This window comes from Hemitrygon akajei, chromosome 7 (assembly GCF_048418815.1).
Source record: "Hemitrygon akajei chromosome 7, sHemAka1.3, whole genome shotgun sequence".
Lineage (NCBI taxonomy): Eukaryota > Metazoa > Chordata > Chondrichthyes > Myliobatiformes > Dasyatidae > Hemitrygon > Hemitrygon akajei.
The window spans coordinates 116,626,143-116,648,878 of record NC_133130.1 but is presented as its reverse complement, the minus strand read 5'-3'; the positions used below and the strand labels follow the sequence as shown (position 1 = coordinate 116,648,878).

The 22,736-nt window shown below is 42.5% G+C and overlaps 1 protein-coding gene across 2 annotated transcripts in view; it reads right to left on the bottom strand.

The window, feature by feature from the left end:
• Window positions 1–1,815: 1,815 nt before the first annotated feature.
• The window catches only part of LOC140730856 (kinesin-like protein KIF13B), a 274,790-nt gene continuing 253,869 nt past the window's right edge, over window positions 1,816–22,736 (bottom strand). For both annotated transcript variants that reach the window (XM_073051815.1, XM_073051816.1), the window contains exons 37-40: window positions 18,666–18,799; window positions 15,407–15,463; window positions 12,998–14,150; window positions 1,816–6,125 (exon numbers count right to left, since the gene is read on the bottom strand). In XM_073051815.1, coding sequence (XP_072907916.1) covers window positions 5,818–6,125; window positions 12,998–14,150; window positions 15,407–15,463; window positions 18,666–18,799 — 1,652 coding nt within the window. In that variant the 3' untranslated portion in view covers window positions 1,816–5,817. The remainder of the gene's footprint in view (window positions 6,126–12,997; window positions 14,151–15,406; window positions 15,464–18,665; window positions 18,800–22,736) is intronic.

Genomic DNA, 22,736 nt, shown 5'->3' with positions numbered 1-22,736 from the left:
CTGCATGTTGAAATCCCCCATAACTACTGCGACATTACCTTTGCCACATGTCAATGTTAACTCCCTATTCAACTTGCACCCAATATCCATGCTACTGTTTGGTGGCCTGTAGACAACACCCATTTGGGTCCTTTTGCCCTTACTGTTCCTCAGTTCTATCCACACAGACTCTACTTCTCCTGACCCTATGTCCCCCCTTGCAAAGGACTGAATCTCATTCCTCACCAACAGGGCCACCCCACCCCCTCTGCCCACATTTCTGTCCCTACGATAGCACGTATACCCTTGTACATTCATTTCCTAGGTTTGATCTCCCTGCAGCCATGTCTCCGTTATCCCAACAACATCATAGTTACCCATTCGCACCTGGGCTTCAAGCTCATCCGCCTTATTTCTGACACTTCGTGCATTCAGATATAGAATTTTTAACCCATTTCTCCCCTCTGTTTGAATCGCTGCCTATTGTGCTTAACCCAGCTCCCCAAACTCCCATCGGGTTATACGCCCCTAGAACTTTGTTGTCCTTCCTACATTTACTTATTCTTTCAACACATTTAACTCCATGTTCCGTCAGACCATCCCTCTGTACATGTGTCCTCCTTATCACTTGTTCCGCCCCACCTTCCTCAACTACACACTTAATATTCTGGAACCGTGTAGTCCCCACCTGTCCTTTATTCTTCCTCTCGCTATCCTCTCTTGCATTCTGCATCCCTGCCCCCTGCAAATTTAGTTTAAACCCCCCCAAGAAGCTCTAGCAAACTTCCCTGCAAGAATGTTAGTACCGCTCCAGTTCAGGTGTAAACCGTCCCTTCGGAACAGATCCCACCTTCCCTGGAACAAAGCCCAATTATCTACAAACCTGAAGCCCTCCCTCCTGCACCATCCTCTCAGCCACGTATTAATCTTTATAATCCTCCTGTTCCTTGCCTCACTCGCACGTGGCACAGGTAGCAATCCTGAGATTGTTACCCTGGAGGTGCTGCTCTTCAGCTTCGCACCTAACTCCCTGAACTCCCTACGCAGGACCACTTCACTCATCCTACCCACGTCATTGGTCCCTACATGGGCCACAACATCTGGATTCTTGCCCTCCCTCTCGAGAATAACCTGCACCCAATCGGAGATGTCTCGGACCCCGGCACCAGGGAAGCAACATACCATCTGAGACTCCCGATCTTCCCCACAAAATCTCCTATCCGCCCCCCTGACTATAGAATCCCCTATCACTACCGCTCTCTTCTCTTCCCTCCTCCCCTTCCTAGTCGAGGGTCCAACCTCAGTGCCAGAGACAGGACCACTGCAGCTTGTTCCTGGTAGGTCATCCCCACCAACAGTATCCAAAACGGTATACTTATTTTTGATGGGAACGGCCACAGAGGTGCTCTTCTCTCTCTGTATGCTCCCCCTGCCTCTCTTGACTGTCACCCATTTGCCTACGTCCTGTCTTTTTGGAGATGTCAAGGGTAAATTGTTTTTTATTTTTTACACAGAGTGATGAGTGTGTGGAATGGGCTGCTGGCAACAGTGGTGGAGGTGGATATGATAGGGTCTTTTAAGAGACTCCTGGATAGGTACATGGAGCTTAGAAAAACAGAGGACTATGGGTAACCCAAGGTAATTTGTAAAGGTAAGGACATGTTCGGCATAGTATTGTGGGCCGAAGGGCCTGTATTGTGCTGCAGGTTTTTCTATGTTTCTATCTGGAAAGATTTTTCTACACATTTCAATATTGTACACCTTTGAGATCCCCTTGTCACAAGCATCCAATCCTTCAATTGCTAAAACCTCAGCAACAGACAGAAAAAATACATATTGTACATTTATTTATACTTTTATTATTTTTCAGCCAGAATTGTTATTTTACAGAATATTAAGTGTACAATAGAAATTTTGACAGGCAATAAGGCAAAGCACCAATTTAATTGAGCCCTTAAATACCCAAATTATTACATACATTCAGATTTTCAGATTGTGCTTTCTATATACAATCCCAGCAGATATACAGATTAACAAGTAGTACAGAACTCCGTAATTACTTCAAACTGCAATTAGTGTTAAATTAATTCCTTTGCCAAACTCGACACTAATGTTGAGCCTTAAAATATGAAAGATTTACTTTAGTCATACACCAAACCCCTTCGATATCAGTAGTAAAAGTCATTTTTCTTTTTAAAATGAACACATTAAGATCTCTATGCTATTGCTCTACTGAGCTGCAAACATGAATAAACAGCTATTTTAATCAAGCCCGACTGTCAGGCTACAATGGAGTCGCAACGTTGCAGAGTAGCACAATTTGTTTACGGCATCGTGGGCCTCAGGTTTTAGAAAATGGAATAAGACACAATGTTTGGACCCAATACATTTATATAGCCAGCTCAAAACAAAAATATCAACTTGTTTACTAATTCTGCTTATTTATACACTATTCTTCTCGTGTGTAGACCGCCAGAATTCTCTTCCTGTTGTACACCAAGGAGCCCACAGCCTTAAATCAGCTGCATACTGAACTCCTGCTTCTCAACTTGTTTCTCTCTGGGTAATTCCAAATGTTGGATCATCTGTTGCGTTGTAGTTGGTTCAGAATTGCACACATTTCTACTGGTCTTAAAATAATAGTGCCTTCCAAAGCAGAGTAGATGAAGATGTGTTCAAGTAAATGTAGCAAAAGGCTTTAACGTATGGGCATATTGAACTAGAAAGACACTGACCATGTTTTGGGTCAGCTATAAGGACATGATCTTGGTCACTGTTCCAAAATCCCTCAAAGAAAAGAAACTTACAGGAGTATTCCAAGAGCCGATCAAGTTCATTATTTTATTGGCAACTATTTAGGTGAAAGCTTTTAATATAAGCACTGAACAAAACTTGATGGCAAAGATTAAAGAGTTACCAATACTCGCAAAAAGGCAGCTCAATCCAGAATGCTGGTGTTTTGCCTTCTGTGCGTATTCAATGCTTGTTTTAGCAATAAAAACTGAATTGGCCTACTGTTAGCAAAAAATCTAACGGCATGAAAGCACACCTAATAATAATTCATACAAAAGAGTGGACAGTCTCTAACACTATGGTTTTACCATCAATATCTGATATTTGTGGACAGATGTATTGTCAGCAAACTTGATTTATCATATCAATTGTGCACCACTAAGGCGACCTACAGGTCAACCCCAGAAAGTCCTTTATGTATGGTGTTGGTGTGGAACTTCACTCCAGCATGATTCACTTGAAACACACAGCAGACACCACTGAACAACAGCACACATAACAACTTGGCCTGGCCAGAAGGAGGAACATTGGAGAACTAGCAGCATTTCCAACAAGTAGAAAATGGGAGGCAAGGGTTAGATAGATCCTAAAGTAGGTTAGCACAACGTCGTGGGCCAAAGGTTCTCTATCTACTTGTGCTGAACTGTTCTATTCAGGTGAAAACCAGATTTTTGGAATCAGATGTTCTACCGCTTGGATTCATACAGCCAGAACAAAGCATTTCAGCATTTGCAAACATCTTCATCTAAGCAAGCACATGTGACACTCTGACATCAACAGTCATTTAAATTTTATTTTTGAGAAACAGCAACCAAGTGTGTGCACTTCTCAGCTGGCACTGCAGAACAATGCATGACCATTTTAGTGCCAAACACCACTTGGGAGATGTAGCACATCTTTCAATTAACATTCAGTGACTACAGAACGTGTGTGTGGTTTTGGTTAATCTGTTCTGTTCTATCTGATGCTTTCTGCTGTGAATGTTAATTCTCTTTATTCTTCTCTCTTACACACACACACACTTTCCTCACAGACATCATATAATCAGAAGGGTTAAACATGAGCCTGGATAATGCAGGACAGTCATTTGACGCACGAACTACATCCACTAACCAGCAGGACACATTCACTGAAACTTTTCTCCCTGACTGAAGCCATCTAATGTCATTAGTATTAGCCACATATGTGATGAGCAAACTGACTCAGCTGTGCTAACCAATGCACCAGTGAAGGACTAAACTTTCTAATGATGAGTCTTTCAGCACTGAATAACACTTCATTTAATTATATCTTCAGGAGGAATTTATTCCAACAAGTAATCTTTCGGGTATCACATGCATTAATTCTGGCTAATGGTGTCTCTGGAGATGGACTTCAACAAATGGCAGCCCATACATTACACAGTAATAATTAAACCAGTGTAGTCCAATGAGACCTGGACTATAGGCAGGATAATTTTAAGAGCAAATCATTTTGCCCGATCTTTCCCTATCAATACAGAAAACTCTTAAAACTATATTTTAATTAAAAACAGAACTAGATTGTGAATTGGAGGCCTATACACATATTACAGGACGTTTGTAAAATATCCCCAGAGACTGCTAACATTGCCAAACATTGATACAAAACATCACACTAAAAATGCTGGAGGAACTCAGCAGGGCAGGTAGTATCAATGGAGGGGAATAAACAGTTGACTTTCTGGGCTGTGACCTGAAACATCAGCTGTTTATTCTCCTCTATAGATGCTGCCTGAACCACTGAGTTCCTCCATAAAGTTTGTGTGTGTTACTCTGTATTTTTAGCCTCTGCAGAAACTCCTGTGTTTATACAAAGCACAATCACCAACCTCAATCAACACAAAACAGATTCTTCACTCTGGAATTGATCCAAGAGTAATGGACCGAATGTTCAAGGTGAAAACAACATAACATTCAAAATATTAATCTAAAAGCCTCACACTGGATGTGCATATTGCTCAAATTTTTAAATCATGAAAATCATTACCTTTATTAAAATTTTTCTGATGTTTAAAAATTACTTGGAGTTCCATACAAACAGATTGAAAGTGGCCTCAAGATGTAGTTTCTCATATTATTGCATCACCTTTAAGCCCTACTTGAGTAAATCTCTACTGACCAGGTTCAGAAATAGGAATTCTAATGTTCCCGCTAACACTTTTTGTACGATTGCTCAACATTATATTTTTCAGGTTCTAAACCATTCATTCATAATAGATTCAACCCATGCATTCAAAGCAAATGCTCCAATTTAGCAGAGTTTCACAGAAGCAGGAGCTGATGCATTGATCTGTATTAGGTCACATCGCAATGGCTCATTTTCCATTTCTCTGAGGTAAGGGAGGGGATTTTATAAACTACATTCCCAGCATTTTGGGAAATGGATCAATGCATAACCCATCACGAATTGATCCTCTACAATCTCTGCACTCTTCGGAATTGCGATGAACTACTTCTAGTGGTGTATCTGGTATTCTTTCCTAATCCTAATTTACATTTTAAAAGACAGTAACATGTAAATATACAGTCCCATTCCATTGAAGTTTAATGGGAAATTAAAAAGGGGATTGATCAGGCCACACATGATATACAAAACTAGACACAACCTGGCGCCTAATTTTCAATCCAGAATTACTCAAAGAACTGATTGTACTTTAACAAGGCATTGGACTGGCCATGGGTTCAACCAGTAACAATTAAATACTTGGTCCAGATTTGTTCTTCTCTCTCACTACATTTTCCAAACAGATAGAAAGAAAAGTTAGCAAGTTCACCTCTGAACTCAAAACAGATCTATCCTTCAGGTTAAAAGGTTCAGATTTGTTTTACCAGCGGAAGAGAAACCCCAGACACAGAAAGGAAAAATAAATTTAAAATCAAGGACGGAGTAACATTTGGTTCATCAGACAGGTCACTCAGAAAAGGCACGGGGTCGAGATCGAAGTCAGCACGTCTGGATGTCCGGTTCCTAAACCTCGCCAATGAGCTCTAGACATTGGATTCACCAGTTCATTTCCATTTCTCACTACGGTTTTTGGTCGGACGACCAGGATTTTCTATGCTCACTCTTCCTCGGAGGCTTGTCCCCCGATCGAAGTCCTGCTCCACCCTCTGACTTGGCAAGTGTGGTGAGAGCAGACAGGTTTGGATTAGATTTGGAGAAACTCCCACTTCTCCGATTCTCCGAGGCGGCAGCCAGTTGTATGCGGTGGCCTGTGCTGCGGCGCTTGGCTGAGCCACTGGCTCTGGTGACCCGGCTGGGCCTCACTAACACTCCGTAGCCTGGATTACATCGGAAATACTGCTTCCCACCGACTGAGCCGTCATTCTTTCCTGAAATAGAAAACGGATGCCATTGTAACACTAGCTTACAGCTAAAAACCCCGAACAAACTCAAGTTTATAGTCATTCAACCATGCACATATATATAAATAAATGAAACCGCGTTCCTCTGGGGCCAGGGTGCAACCCACAGTATAGTCACACACACCACATATACCATAGTTACAATCCACTAATTACAGTCACAAAATAATATTAACACAAGTCCCTGAGGGACCTGGCCTGAGGATTGACAGGTTGACACAAAGTGTGAGGTGCATGCTTACGTGGGGCAGTATAATGTTACTGATATTGTTAAAATAAAACAAGCAATTGTATAAATATATGACACAGCAGCAATAAAAGATGAAGAAGTGACCAGGGTAGGATGAGAGTGTCTGTGTGTGTTGGGGGGGTGGGGGGAACAGCGGCAGGGCATTCAGACAGGGTGTACAAAAGAGATTGTGGGAAGGGTGGGAGGGGGTCTTTGACAATGCTGGAGGCACTTCTGATATATGCCCTGAATGCGGGGGGGGGGGGAGGTGGGGAGAGAAGAGAGAGACCCCAATGATATTTTCAACAGAATAATCCAGTCACTTCCTCAATATCATTGAGCAACAACAAAGGAGTGAGAAGCTTTTAGAGCAACACACACAAAATGCTGGGGAACTCAAGCAGGTCAGGTAGCATTTATGGAAATGAATAAACCGTCGACGTTTTGGGCCAAGACCCTTCAGGATTGGAGAGGAAGGGAGAAGCCAGAATAAGGTGATGGAGGGAGGGGAAGGAGGACAAGCTGGCAGGCGATAGGTGAGACCAAGAGAATGGGGAAGGGGGGATGAGTGAGAAGCTGATAGAGGAGAGGGACCAAGGTTTCAGATTTCTAGGAAGAAGGAGGGGCTCCAGAGGGAGGTGAAAAGGGGTAAGAGGGGGCCAGAGTGGGGAAGGGGAAAAATTACCAGAAGTTGCATTAATCTATGTTCATGCCACCAGGTTGAGGATCTCTAGATGAAATATAAGATGGCGCTCCTCCATCTTGATAGTGGTACAAGATGAGGCCATGGGCCAACACGTTGAAATTGAATGGTTGGGAAATCCTGCTTTTTGCAGATAGAGTGAAGGTGCTCAACACAACATTTCCCCAGTCTTACCAATGTGGAGGAGGCCACATCAGGAGTTCTGGATGTAGCAGGCAATTCAACAGATTCACAGGTAAAGTACGGTCTCTCCTGGAAGGACTGGTTGGTGAGTGGCATTTCTGTCACTTGCAGGGAGAGGGAGATTAGTGGGAAGGGATGAATGGACAAGGGAGTCACGGAGGGAAAGCAGAGCGTGGGTGCAGACGGATGCAAGGGTGAACAGCTGGAAGCCATGGTACACATTGGCACCAATGACACAGGTAGGAAAAGGGAGGAGGTCCTTTAGATAGAATATAGGGAGTTAGTCAGAAAGTTGAAAAGCAGGACCTCCAGGTAGTAATCTCTGGATTGCTGCCTGTGCCACATGCCAATGATGGTAAGAATAGGATGATTTGGCAGATGAATGTGTGGCTGAAGAATTGATGCAGGAGGCAGGGTTTCATATTTCTGGGTCATTGGGATCCCTCTGGGGAAGATATAACCTGAACCCGAGGTAGACCAATATCTTTGTGGACAGGTTTCCTGGAACTGTTGGGGATGGTTTAAAGTAATTTGGGAAGAGGGTGGGAACCAGAGTGATACAGCTGAGGATGGGGCATTTGGTATACAACTAGATGAAGTGCGTAGTAAGACTGTGAGGAAGGATAGACAGATGGAAGGGCAGAAATGCAGCCGGGGGATCAGTCAAAGTGTAACTGGGGGCCAAAATCAAAAAGGGTGACAGATACAGGACAGAATTCACACAGTATACACCCCATACATAGAACACCACTAGTTACCAGCAGCCAATCTGAAAAGGATCTTTTTATTCCCAATCTTTGCTTCCTGCCAATCAGCTAATGTTCTTTCCATGCTAGTATCTTTCCTGTAATACCCCTGGGCTCTTGTTCAGCAGCCTCATGCGCAGCACCTTGTCAAAGGCCCTCTGAAAATCCAGGTACACAACATGTACCAAATTCAGCTTTGTCTATCCTGCTTGTTATTTCTTCAAAAAATTTCAACAGATTTGTCAGGCAAGATTTTCCCTTAAGGAAACCATGCTGACTTATAAAAAAAAGATGTCATAGGCAGTTTGTCCCCAGAGATGGAGACAGAGAGATTGAGAAAGGGGAGAGAGGTGTCAGAAGCAGACCAAGTGAATTTAAGGGCAGAGTTGAAGTTGGAGGCAAAGTTGATGAAATCGATGAGCTCAGCACGTGTGCATGAGGCAGCGCCAATGCAGTTGTCAATAGAGCGGAAGAAGAATTGGGGAGCATTACCAGGACCAGCTTGCAACGTGGACTGTTCCATGTAGCCAACGAAAAGGTTGGCATAGCTGGTGCCCATTGGGTGCCCCTTGAGTCTGGAGAAAATGTGCGGAACTGGAAGAGTAATTGTTGAGTGTGAAGATAAATTCCGTCAGCAGAGGGTGGTGGTGGAGGAGAGGAACTGGTTGGGTCTGTTGTTGAGAAAGAAGCAGAGAGCCTTAAGGTCTTCTTGATGGGGGATAGAATTGTATAGGGACTGGACATCTATGGTGAAAATCAGGTGATCAGGGCCAGGGAATTGAAAGTTGTTGAGCAGACCACGAGTACGTGAAGTGTGGAGGATGTAGGTAGAAAGGGACTGAACTAAGGGGTTGACTTAGTAGACAATGTTGTCCCATTTTCAACCTGAAAAGCATGTTCCAAACTGATTCCCTTCATTTCCAAAGTAACCTTCTGCTCAATGTTCCCATCAGATTTCTGCTCCAACTGATTTAACCAGCACCATTAAATATTTCATTAAAATGACACCAAAGACAGTTACCTAACACTCACATTACTGATTTCCCACACTGACATTCAGGGAAGAAAAAAAATAACTTCCCCATTATCCATTCTTTTACATTTCACTCAAAGCGAATCTATTCTCACACTCAGTTTCTGGAAGAATGGAGGAAGGGTTCATAAGAAAATTATTTGAAAATGAAAAGGTATCAGTTTTGCACAAATGGATCCCTAATTTGGTATGTCATCAAATTTCTACAGATGTACTGTGGAGAGCATTCTGACAGTAGCATCACTATCTGAAGGCCACTTCACAGGATCAAAAAAAAGCTGTAATGGGTTGCAAACTTGGCAAGCTCCATCATGGGGACCAGACGCCTCAGCATCGAGGACACCTTCAAAATGGATGCCTCAGGAAGGCAGCAACCATCATTAAGGACCCCCATCACCCAGGGCATGGCCTCTTCTCACTGTTACCATCAGGAAGGAGGTACAGAAGCTTGAAGGTACACACACGAGTCAGGAACAGCTTCTTCCCCTCCACCATCAGATTTCTGAATGGACAATGAACCCACAGACACTATACTTCACTATTTTTGTTCTCTTTCTGCATATTTAGTTTTTTATATGCATCTCTTATTTATAATTTATCATTTATTTTACATATTGCAATGTACTGAGGCACAAAACAACAGATTTCATGACATACAGTTGCAAGGAAAAGTTTGTGAACCCTGTACAATCATCTGATTTTCTGCATTAATTACTCATAAAATGTGGTCTGATCTTCATCAGTCACAATAATAGGCATACACAATCTGCCCAAACTACAAACAATTGTATTTCTCATCAATATTGGGTACACCGCTTAAACAATCACAGTCTAGGGTCAAAAATAAAGTATGTAAACCTCTGGGGTAATGCCTTCTATAAAAGCAATTTGGAGTCAGGTATTCCAATCAATGAGATGATACTGGAGATGTGGGTTGTAGAGGTGCCCTGCCCTATAAAACAGACACATGAAATCAGATTACTAATAAAGCTTGCTCTTCTCAAGAAAAACCTGTTTATGTGCACCATGCCTCAATCAAAACAACTTTCAGAGGACTTTGGAAGAAGAATTATAGAGATGCATAAAGCTGGAAAAGGCTAAAAAAAAGCAATTCCAAAGACCTGCAAACCCTTCCCACTAAAAGGTTTTGGCCCAAAACGTCGACTGTTCTCTTTTCCGTAGATGTTGCCTGGCCTGCTGAGTTCCTCCAGCATTTTGTGTGTGTTACTTGGATTTCCAGCATGTGCAGATTTTCTCTCGTTTGTGATTGGATTATGACACTGTGAAGTCTCTTCCAGGGATGCCTACCCTGAAGAAGTTTAAATCTTCCCTTCGACGTGAGTTCAGTGACACTCTCTCTCACCACTCCCCCCTCTGCAATCCCCACTGCTCCCAGTCTGGCCAAAGGGTTTCACCACAAATTATCAACTCTACTCTTTTTCATAGATGCTGCCTGGCCTGCTGAGTTCCACCAGCATTTTGTGTGTGTTGCTTGGATTTCCAGCATCTGCAGATTTTCTCTCATTTGTTTCTAAAGACCTGAGTGTTCATCAGTCCATAGTAAGAGAAATTGCCTACGAATGGAGGGAAACCAGTACCCTGGGAGAGGGCATCCTGTAAAGGTCACAACAATAACATAAGGTGCAATGCTGAAGGAGGTGAAAAAGAACCGAGGATAACAGCAAAAGACATGTAGAAATCTTTAGATCTTGCTAAAGTCTCTGTTCATGTGTTCAGTATAAGAGAAACACTGAACAAGAATGGTGTTCATGGAAGGACCCCACAGAGGAAACCACTGCTCTCCAAAAATAAAACACTGCTGCATGTCTCAAGTTTGCAAAAGATCACCTGGATATTTCACAGTGCTTCTGGGACAATGTTCTGTGGACAGGTGAAACAGGAGTTTAACTTTCTGACAGAAATGCACACCATGGAGGAGAAAGGGCACAGCACACCAACACCAAAACCACATCCCATCTGTGAAGCATGGTGGAAGGAACATGTATTATAGTTTGGGGCTGCTTTGCTGCCTAGAGCCTGGACAGCTTGCAATCGTTAAGGGAACAATGAATTCAAAGTTGTATTAAGACATTTTACTGGAGAATGACAGGGTAAGCAGTCCATCACCTGAAGCTTAATAGAAGTTGGATGATGCGACAAGACAGTGATCCAAAACACAAGAGTTAATCAACAACAGAATGGTTTAAAAGGAAGACAGTGTGTTTTGGAATGGTCAAGTCAGAGTCCAGACCTTAACCCAATTGAGATACTGTGCCATGACCTGAAGAGAGTTGTTCATGTAAGGTATCCCAGAAATACTGATGAACTGAAACAGTTTTGTATGGAGGAATGATCTAAGATTTCTCAATTAAACAATGTGTTCAATAAAGACATGTAAAGTACAATTATTTGTGTGTTATTAGTTTAGGCAGATTGCATTTGTCTATTATTGTGGCTTTGATGAAGATCAGACCACATTTTATGAGTAATTGATACAGAAAATCAGGTACAAAAAAAGGATTCACAAACTTTTTCTTGCAAATGTACGTCAGTGATAATAAACCTGATTTTGACTCAAATTATAAAACAATTCACTGTTATAAAAACCCTTGATTGCAAGATGAGTTGCAAGTGGAAAAACAAACTGCTCTGCCCTCATGTGACTGATACTTATAGAAAGTGACTTTACCTTCCATCCATGGGATTGGGGGTGTGGTAAAGGCAAAGGATGTTGCTAATACAGTTCAGCAGATAATTCTGACACAAAAGGAAACTGGGAGGAGAAAGCAAGGCAGGGGAGTTTTAGAGAAACAAATCTGTTTAACCTTAGTTGATTTTACAGTTTAAATACTTGCTTGAGCAGTTTGTGATGTATCATTTGAATGAACAAGTTGAGTTGTACACTGGCCCCGTCAGCAGCATCTCAAACTGATAAACAATGCTGGAGTGCAACAGTTCATGGCTTTAACAGTGACATACAATTGTTGCTTGCTGAATGCCTGACTACTGGACAAAGTCAAATTGATAAGGCAACAGAGCATAGGTGACCAATCAGTAAGGCGACAGAGCGTAAGTGACTAATCAGTAAGGCAACAGAGCGTAGATGACCAATCAGTAAGGCAACAGAGCGTAGATGACCAATCAGTAAGGCGACAGAGCATAGGTGACCAATCAGTAAGGTGACAGAGCATAGGTGACCAATCAGTAAGGCGACAGAGCGTAGATGACCAATCAGTAAGGCGACAGAGCGTAGGTGACCAATCAGTAAAGCGACAGAGCGTAAGTGACCAATCAGTAAGGCAACAGAGCGTAGGTGGCCAATCGATAAGGTGACAGAGCGTAGGTGGCCAATCGATAAGGTGACAGAGCGTAGGTGGCCAATCGATAAGGTGACAGAGCGTAGGTGACCAATCAGTAAGGCGACAGAGCGTAGGTGACCAATCAGTAAGGTGGGTAAGAGGGTGTAGGTGACCAATCAGTAAGGTGGGTGAGAGCATGTAGGTGACCAATCAAAAAGGTGACAGAGCGTAGGTGACCAATCTGTAAGGTGGGTGAGAGCGTGTAGGTGACCAATCAATAAGGTGACAGAGTGTAGGTGACCAATCAGTAAGGTGGGTGAGAGCGTGTAGGTGACCAATCGATAAGGCGACAGAGCGTAGGTGATCAATCCATCAACACAATTGATTAATAATACCTTCCTGAATTTATTATCTATTAGAATAAAATTTATCAATTATGGACAACAGTATTTTGTGGGTTGTATTGCTGAAAAAGAAAATTAAATTATAAAACAAAGAAACCGTAATAAGCACCAGAACCAGAAAATAGAAAGGAAAATGATATACCAGAACCAAGTGAAACTGAGTTGAAAAATTAAAGTACTTTTCAAACACTGAAATTCTCCTTTAGTTACAAAACCATCTAAAACTACTCTCAGTCACTTACCTGCCGGAACATCCAGCTCAATTCCAATCCAAATTCCATCAGCAAATTCCGTGGGTCCGATATACCTGACAGTACCAGTCTTGTTTGTACCGACTAAGACATATTCCCCATCTTTTAGCCATTCAGGGATCGTCTCAGCAGCTTCCTCGGAATCTGAAACCACTTCAAGTTTGTCACTTGGTAACTCACAATCGTTATCCCTTGCGCTTACAGTCCCGGAAACACTCCCAGTCTCCGGCGCCCCCACCACAGCAGAGTCCAAGGATTGAGGCGGGCACAGTTCTGTTGGCACCGTGCTGACTTCAAGGTGACCTTCAGAATCTTGGCAAGTATTTTCATCACTCAAAATGCCAGTGAACGATTTCAGTTCAGACGTCCTCACCCTTTGAATTTTGAAGGGATTGGAAGTCACATATTTGGGCTCTGCCTCCACATTTTTCACCTCGGGTTTTGACTCGGTTAACGGTGATGCCGGCTTCTGCACGGGTGATATATCTGTAAATGTGTCAGTCTGGATGGTATGTGGTGCGGACATTTTGGTGGGCATTAGAGTGCTGACCATTTCTGTCGAGAGTTGTTCAGTTATCTCAGAGGGTGAGAACCATTCCCCGTCTTCTCCTGCCACTGTTTCCTCGGGGTTTAGTGATTGACTGTGAAAGCTTCCACAGTCCTTTCCAACTTCCGTGTCTGTGTTTTGCAGTTGGGTTTGACTTCCAACTTCAATGGAGGTCTGAGAAGCATCATCTCTCGTTTCATTACTGTGATACTGCAGATTCTCAACTCCATTGACAGCACCTCCTGCAGAACTGGGGCTCGCCTCTAACTCAGTGCCTGACTGCGCCAAGCCCTCACAGAGCAATACTTCTCGGTTTCCCGACTGGACGGAGATGTCCACGTCTGAGGTTACTTGTCTGGACAGGAGAGAGTTGACATCACTGCTTGCCGACATGCTCGTCTCGAAGAGGGTCGCTGTGGAAACGCTGTGTGAGAAGTAGCCGCTCGAAGCCTCACTGGAAGGACTTTGAGGTTCTTCGTGGGGTTTCTGGGAGGGTGTGTCAGCAAGCTCGCTCTTCAGTGGAACGTTTCCAGAGTTTGTAGGGTGGACGGGTTTTGTCGTCGCCATTGGGACACAAGGTGCTTTCTCTTCATGAGCCTGATGGAAATGTAGAGAGACACGACGTTTTCGCAAGGTGACAGTGCATTTCACACCCACCTCGTCACTAACCCCACCAGCATGAAGTACATGGGGTACCCATGATGCTAACACCATTAGTAAACCTGACACAATGCTCATCGTCCTCCAAGGTGGAAGAAGATACCATAAGGGCCAGTTCATGAGGTAATGTGAAAGAGGTATACCTGACCAATATTTGGAAAAAAAATAGGTTTGCTTGTTTGTAATGAGCTAATTCCTTAAATGAAACAATCGTTCAAAAGCAATTTTAAAAAATCTACTTACAAATATATTGCAACTCAGAGGTTTGAAAACTTCAGTTCAACTGCAGTCACCATTATGTCGGCAAACCAACAGCCAAACACAAGAGTGAGATCCTCATTATACAGGTTAAGTAAAGAATATTCTTGAAGGAGATTTAGTAGCGAATACAAGAAATGGTTGATAATCTTCAATCTTTGACTGGTCTTGTACCACACACCACAGGTAAAGATTAAAGGTGAGCTTTATTTGTCATTTGTACATTGAGACATGCAGTGAAATGCATTGTTTGCGTCAAATCAAGTCAGTGAGGATGTGCTGAGGTCACTATGCTTCCTGCGCCAACACAGAATCTCACTAACCCTAACTCGTGTCTTCGGGACATGGGTGGAAACCAGAGAAAACCCACACGATCATGGGAAAACTCCATTTGTACTTACAGACAGTGGCAGGAAATGGACCCCAATCTGACAGCTGGCACTGCTATGCGACTGTGTGGCCCAATTCCCAAAGTCTAAGGTAGGCTTCTCAGATTACTCTACATTCCAGCTAACAAGCTCAGAGAGATCAGATTTGAAAAAGTTTAAAGTAAATTAATTATCAAAATACTATATGTAACCATATACTACCTTGAAATTCATTTTCTTGCAGGCACCCACAGTAGTTCTGAAGCATTGTTAGCCTCTCAGTGTCATCGCTTTGTTTCTCCCATCCTTGAAAGTCTAAACATCTCTCCTGGACCTTCCCTTTCACCCACGGCACACAAACCCACATAAGCTTTTCAAACTTGCAAGGCAGACCCAAGTCATTTTCTCAGGCCTACAAATACATATTATTAAGCGCACAGAGACATGTGATGATTATAAATGTTGGCCATCTTTCATAATTTAGTGAAAATACAGTGAAGAGTCAAAGATATTACAAAAGCATGTGATGTAGCACTGAACCTTTGCAAACCCAGGTTTTATACTTACATCTTTGTTCTGCTCAACATCGAGGCTAGCGGAATGCACTAAAATCTGGGGAACAGGCTACAGAAAGAAATATTATCATTACTTATCACAAACTCAATACTACTCAAAAAGTCAGAACATAACACTAATTCCTCACATTGCCACTTAAAATTCTTGTTTATCAAAAAACAAAAGATGTCACAACATCAAAACAATAACTGCATTTTAAATAATATTCAGTGAATATAAAGCAGGGTACAGAGCCAGTGGATAGGGGTGTCTAACATTAGAGGGCATAGGTTTAAGGGCATGAGATTTAAAAGAGATAAATGTTAGACACAAAAAGTAATTACTTATCTGGAATGAGCTGACAAAGGAGGTGGGGACAGTAATAACATTGAAGAGGCATCTGGACAGATTCATAAATGAGTAGGGCCCAGAGGGATATGGAATTAATACAGACAAGTGAGATTAACACGAGGGTTCAAAGGGCTCGTTTCTAAACTGTAAAATTCTCATGAAGAATTTGTGAAGATCCTATATAAAATGCTCTCATTATGTTTTGTCCTAAATTAAATGTAGGCAGGCTGCTGATCAAGTGCTATTAAATGAGGTTAGTACAGATGGGAGGGAGAGTGGAGATACATCTCACCTACGTCATATGACATGATACAACGATGAAGATGAGGAGCAAGAGGCTGGCTGGGACATGTTGCCTGTTTCTGTGTGCTCTGTCTATAATCAGCACTGATTTATTAAAACCAGCCAAGTGAAGGCACTGCACTTGATGAATAAAGTCACAAGGCACCAGTCAGTCACTTCCCAATCTAACCACAGCTCTGGTGCATTGACTGCATATTCCACTCCAGAGAGGAGGTTGGTGGGGCAGGGTGGGGATCGGTGGGGTGGAGTAGAATGGAAAAAAAAAACTAACAGCAGCATAAAAATGAGAAAACTGTAAAATTAACTAAATATTAGGGATATTAATATCCCCCTGACCTTTAGTGAAAGATTCCAAGATAGCGCTGGCAAAACACAGCAGCATCTTGCAGAGCTATCAAAACTACTAACTATTCTATTAAATATACTTTTTCTGGACTGTGATCACTGCAATCTGCAGCCTGTAATTCCTCTGGGTGTTGCGCTTTTGGACCGTCTGTACAAGCCGATGTTTTTGTGGTATCCTGAATGATTCAGTGAACTTGCCTGTCGAGAATGCAGGCACGGCTAGGGCAGCCATGCTGGACTGGACTTCAGGCCGGATTGAAACTTCCAGCCATATTGAAGTGGTGGGGCCTGGGCCCCCAGAGTGAAAAACAAACCAATGTTTAGCCAATTTAAGTGCCGTGCCAGATTATAAAGGTTAATGCGTTAAGGCAGAGAGCAAAGGACAAACTAGCATTCGGCTCACTGCCCCGTGAGCGTGGAGGATTTCTGGCCAGCTAGGTCAGGTAAATACCTTTATGACACTATAGAATTGTGTGTCTGGACCAGCAGAAGATCTTGGTGTAGCCCTCTAGCTACTGCTGTAGACACAAGACTAAGTGATGCAGACCTCTAGCCTACAGCTGTACACCACGAAGCTATGTGACTTGGGTGTTTTCCCTTTAGATTGTAGGAGAATATCAAATATGGAAACGTTGAAAACACCATACCCATTAGAATCAAGTATAAACAGGGTGTGTGTACTGATCGTACGTCGAGTCATTGCTCTCCGGAGCGACAGCTCCCCGTGTCACATAGAGTCTGCTAACATCTGAATCTAGTGTGGAAAAAGAAATTTCCTAACATAGAGGCTTTATGTACCTCAGCACCGAACTGGCTCAACTCACTTTCGGGGACTCTGTGGCCCTTCTTCTGTGTATTATTTGTTTACTCTTTTTTGTCGGCACCATTTCCACACACATATGTTAGTTGTGTGACAGTCTTTGCTGTGTGGGTTTTTCTGTGGATTCTATTGTGTATCTTTGTTTTGTGACTGACTGCAAGAAGATGAATTGCACTGTTGTATATGGTCTACATACTTTCATAATAAATGTACTCTGAAGTTTGAGGTAGTCTTCATTTACTTCAGGGACATTTCGGTCCAAATTGAAAACTCAGTCAGCACAATCAATGTATATTCCCAATCAAATTCAGAAAACGTTTCCCAGAGCTTTTCGTATTCCATTCTGCAAATATTATCATTGGTAAAAACTGATTGATACCTCATTGCTACACAGCCTGGTTTGAAGGACATATCAGGAGAGTACCTGCTGTTTGAACCTGCCATGTTCATGGTAACTTGCCAATACTCGGCACTTGATTTTAGTTTACAATTCAGTCAAAGCCAAAATCATCAATGGGGAGGAAATACTTGTTAGCCCTACGTAATAACTGGAGAGATGGCACCGTCAACCACTGTGTTGAGAGGGTGCTGGGAGGATTCTGATCCAACAGTGTAGAGGTTAAACACAGCTCCAGGAAAGGATAATGTGCAGGGTGGATCTGCCTTCTGTACCTGTCCTTCAGAATGAGCATCTTGCTGGAAATGGTGTACATTGACAGCCAGGTGTATATATTTAAGATGACGGATGGGTGTCATTCCAGCAAGCTATTTGTTTTTAAATAGACTGGTCACTTGGAAACACTGTGGTTCTAGATCACTGACATGGAAACTAGAGACTGGGATAGACAACTGCATAATCTCTTCCAAAACAGTTGCAAGAAGTATAAATAGTCCTTTTAATTCACAACAAAAAGACATCTGGATTTCTGACCACAGTTAACTGCCCTAATTTCACCTTCTCTGCAATTTAAAATTAGACAGTTTCTCACTGTAAGGATTAGCTTTATCTGTCGCATGTACATCAAAACGTACAGTGAAATGCATGAATGGCCAACACAGTCTGAGGATTGTGCAAGTGCCCCCGTGCTTCCAGAGCCAACATAGCATGCCCACTACATACTAACCCCAACCAGGACATCTTTTTGGATTGTGAGAGGCAAGTGGAGCACCCAGAGGGAGTACACGTGGTCATGGGGAGAATGTACAAATTCCTCAATGATTTGCTGGCACCGTAAACTATTACATTAGCTGCTACGCTACCGTGCTGTCCATTGAAACATTACCTCTATTTCTCTTTCCACAGTAGCTGCCAGACTTGCATTTCTGATTTCAATTAGCTCCCTTCACAGACAGCAGAGTCACTTGAGTCCTTACTACACCAACCATGAAAAGAAAATGCACTAAATCTACGTATAAAGAATATTTCAGCATGCATGCATTTCAATTCCTCACCTGACTTGGCAGAGAAGCAGACCTTCTCTTCTCCTCATCCCGTAGAGGGAAAAGTGATTTGAGAAGTTTGGGCATCTGAGGTACAAAGGCCTTCACTGGATTCAAGTACGAGGCTGCCAGCACTGACAACGAGTCTGAGAAAAGATGACAACACCGACATTATTTCATAAATTTCCCTATAAGCAAGATGGTGAGGATGGACACAAGGAAGTTTTCTCTGCAACCAGCATCGCATCATATTCATCAAAAGGGGATCCATCCCGAATACAATCACTTTCCCACCAATTCATTCCTAAGGTGTCCTTCCATGCTGTGAGCAATACGTCAACATCAAATATGGCCCTCATCTCGATGAAGATGCAGCGTTCTTAAAGAATCATTCTCAAATACAAAAGAAATATAGTGAGAGCACGACAGCAGAGAAACAGGCTCTTTGTCCCACTCGTGCATGCCAAACTGTCATTCTGCCTCATCCCATCAACCACCACCCTCCTTACCCCTCCCATCCACCTACTCAGCCAAACTTCTCTGAAATGTTGAAATCAAGCCTTCAGCTTGTTCTACACTCACATCACCCTCCGAGTAAAAAAGTTCCTCCTCGTGTTCCCCTTAAACATTTTACCTTGCACTCTTAACTTATGACCTCCAGTTCCAGTCTCACCCAATCTCAGTGGAAAAAGCCTGCTTGCATTTATCTTATCTATACCCTCATAATTTTGTTTACCTTGTCAAATCTCCCCTCAATCTTCTACATTCCAAGGAATAAAGTCCTAACCTATTCAACCTTTCACTATAACTCAGGTCTATCTTAAAAAAAACATTTGTACTGTAGTACCTTCAGAAGCACCCCATGACAGCAGAACAAAGTGAAAGACTTGAGTACTGACCCGAGGTATAGACTTCTCGGCAGAAAGACATTTGAAGATGAAGCTACGTTAAAGAGATGTTGGCGAGACTGGGTTATTACCACATGCACTGACATACAGTGGACAGCTTTTACTTGCATGCAATCCAGTCAGATCATTCCATGCACACATCAAAAGAAATAAACAGGAAAGCAAAATAAAGTTACAGAAAAAGCACAGTGCAGGCAGACAATAAAAGTGCAAGGGCCACAGCAAGGGAGGCTGAGAAATCAAGAGTTCCCCTTTTTGGTATGAGAGATCAATGCAGTGATGCCAAAGTAAAAAGTTATTTTCCAAGATCCTTTTTGAAATTGCAGTAAGATTGTCATTTTATTTAAATTAAGTGTTTGCTTATCTTTTTCCAATGGCAGTAAAGCACAACAGCACCAGAGAGACTCCGATTTCCCGGAAAATTGATGGAGGGCCACATGGGAGGGAAGGGTTAGGTTGATTTTGTAGTCAGTCAGAGGTTCAACAGAACATCGTGGACCAAAGGGCCTGTACTGTGTTCTACGGACTACAGAAGATCCATTTTGGTGATGAGCAGATACTCTAATTCTTTGATTGGCATTCTCACACTAAAACCTGAGACACTGAGTCATTCAGCTCGCCAATTCCTTCAGCGAGTGTGGTCAGTTCATTTAAAAACTGACTGCAGAATTATGATCTCCTTTCATTGATTAAAAAGTTGTGAACAAAACAAAAAGACACATAGGAAGAGGGATGAGCAGCCAATGTGAAGCAACCAACCTGTACTGGGTGTAAATCTGGATCGACGTTGACATATGATTGAAATTCCTTACCATAACACAGATTCCATTGTTCCAGCACAGTGGCATGGGGGAAATATGAAACTGTTAGTTCTAGCACAGCAATGTTTTTCAGACAGGCCAAGTTCAATATTATTGATGAAATATTGTCACATTTACATCATTCTACTGGATCCAGCAAGGGAGTTAACTGCTGTGATTCATAAACAGGCTGGTTGTCTGCAGCAAGTAACTGAGTTCCTAAAACCTTCTCACATATACAAGACACAAGCCAGGGTTCTGATGAAATACTCTCCACGTGCCTAGATGAATGTTGCTCCAAACATGTTCACAATGAGGCAATCCACCCACCATTTTAACTGTAGAGCTCCAAGCCAATGGTCTTCACAGAATGCACTGCAATTACTCGATAAGGCTATTCTTGAAGCCCCAAACCTCTGTTCTCAGGACACAAACAGCAGACACATAGAAGCACTAATACTGGTTTTTAAATCTCTAAAGAAACTTATAATGCTTAAAGAGAATTCAAGAGCTACAAGGCTATATTGCAGCTCCATAGAGCCCTGGTCAGGCCACACTTGGAGTACTGTGTTCAGTTCTGGTCACCTCATTATAGGAAAACCGTGGAAGCTTTAGAGAGCTGGATGCTGACTGGATTAGAGAACATGTCTTATGAAGACAGGTTGAGCGAGCGAGGGCTTTTCTCTTTGGAGCGGAGGAGGATGAGGGGTGACTTGATAGAGATGTACAGGATGATATGAGGCATAAATTAAGAGGACAGCCTAGGACTTACCCCAGGATGAAAATGGCTAATATTAAGGGACGTGATTTTAAGGTGACTCGATGAAATTACGGTGTGAGCGGGGTATCAGAGGTACATTCTTAACACAGAGATGAGAAGTGCTTGAAAAACACTGGTAGGGGTGATGGTAGAGGCAGATACATTAGGGCATTTAAGAAATTCTCAGATAGGCACAGGGACAGAAAAATGGAGGACAACGTAGGAGAAAAGGGTTCGGCTGATCTTAGAGTAGGTTAAAAGGTCAGCATTGTGGGCAGAAAGACCTGTAATGTTCTACATTTAGACTGAACTCCAGATCAATAAACTAGCACAGAACCACCACCAGAAGGACTAGAAGAATCAGGACACCCGAGTAAGGCAAGTTTGAGGGAGATGTTAGAGGTAGGTGTTTTTCGTTAATATATAAACAAAGACTGGCGGGTGCCTGAGCAGGCTACTGGGGGTTATGGTACAGGCAGATACATTAAGGACATTTTATAGGCTCCTAGATGATTAAAAAAATGGAGGGCTGTGTTGGAGGGAAAGGTTAGATTGATCTTGGAGCAAGGTAAAAGGGCCTGTACTGCGCTGTACTGTTGTATGTAGAACTATGATGTCTGAATACGATGCTAATGATCCCATCTGTCTGCACGTGGATTATATCCCTCAAATTCTTTGACTGTCAATGTGCCTGCCTAAATGCCTTTTAAATGTTGTATCTGCTTCCACCACGTCCCTGGTAGCGTGTCACTGGCATCCAAACCTCGAACAAATGGATGCCTTCTAGCCTACTAATCAAAGTTAGGCAACTGGAACAGCTTCTTCCCCTCTGCCATCAGATTCTGAATGGACAATCAACCCATGTAGACTTCCTTGCTATTTCATGTTTTTATTTTTTTGCTCTCTTTTTGCTTGGCTCATTTAATTTATTGTAATTTACACCTTTTTATTATGTACTGCTGCCGCAGAACAACATATTTCATTACATATATCAGGGATGTTAAACCGGATTCTGGAATTGCTGTGACATTTACCACGTGAATATACTCACTAGGTTGGTAGTTTTGTGGATTATAAGGATATTCTTCTGCACTAAAGACTTATTTTCAGTGTTTATCAGTCTTTAGTTTATGCATACAAACTAGGTTCCCCACCTGTACCTAATAAAGTTACCACTGTGTGCATGTTCCTCAGCTCAGGTAGAGGTTTGTAAAGTACAATGCATCTGCACTGTTCTTTTCTTTAGGGATGCAAGTTTTATTTTTTTTTAAATAGGGTAATGTACCATATGAAACAATTTGAATAGTAAACTAAGGTTACCAACTATAAGGAGAAGTTGAACAAACTTATGTAATTTTCTCTGGAGCATCATAAACTGAGGGGCAACCTGACAAAAACATAGAATTATGAGGAGCAGAGATAGAGCCTGCTTCCCAGGGTGGAAAAGTCAAATGCTAGAGGACATATTGTAGGGATAAGATGAGGGGGAAGTTTACAGCACAACACACAGGAGCAGAATTTGGCCATTTGGCACATGGAGTCTACTCTACCACTCTATCATCCCTCTCAAACCCATTCTCCTGCCCCCTGTAACCTTTACATTCTCATTAATCAG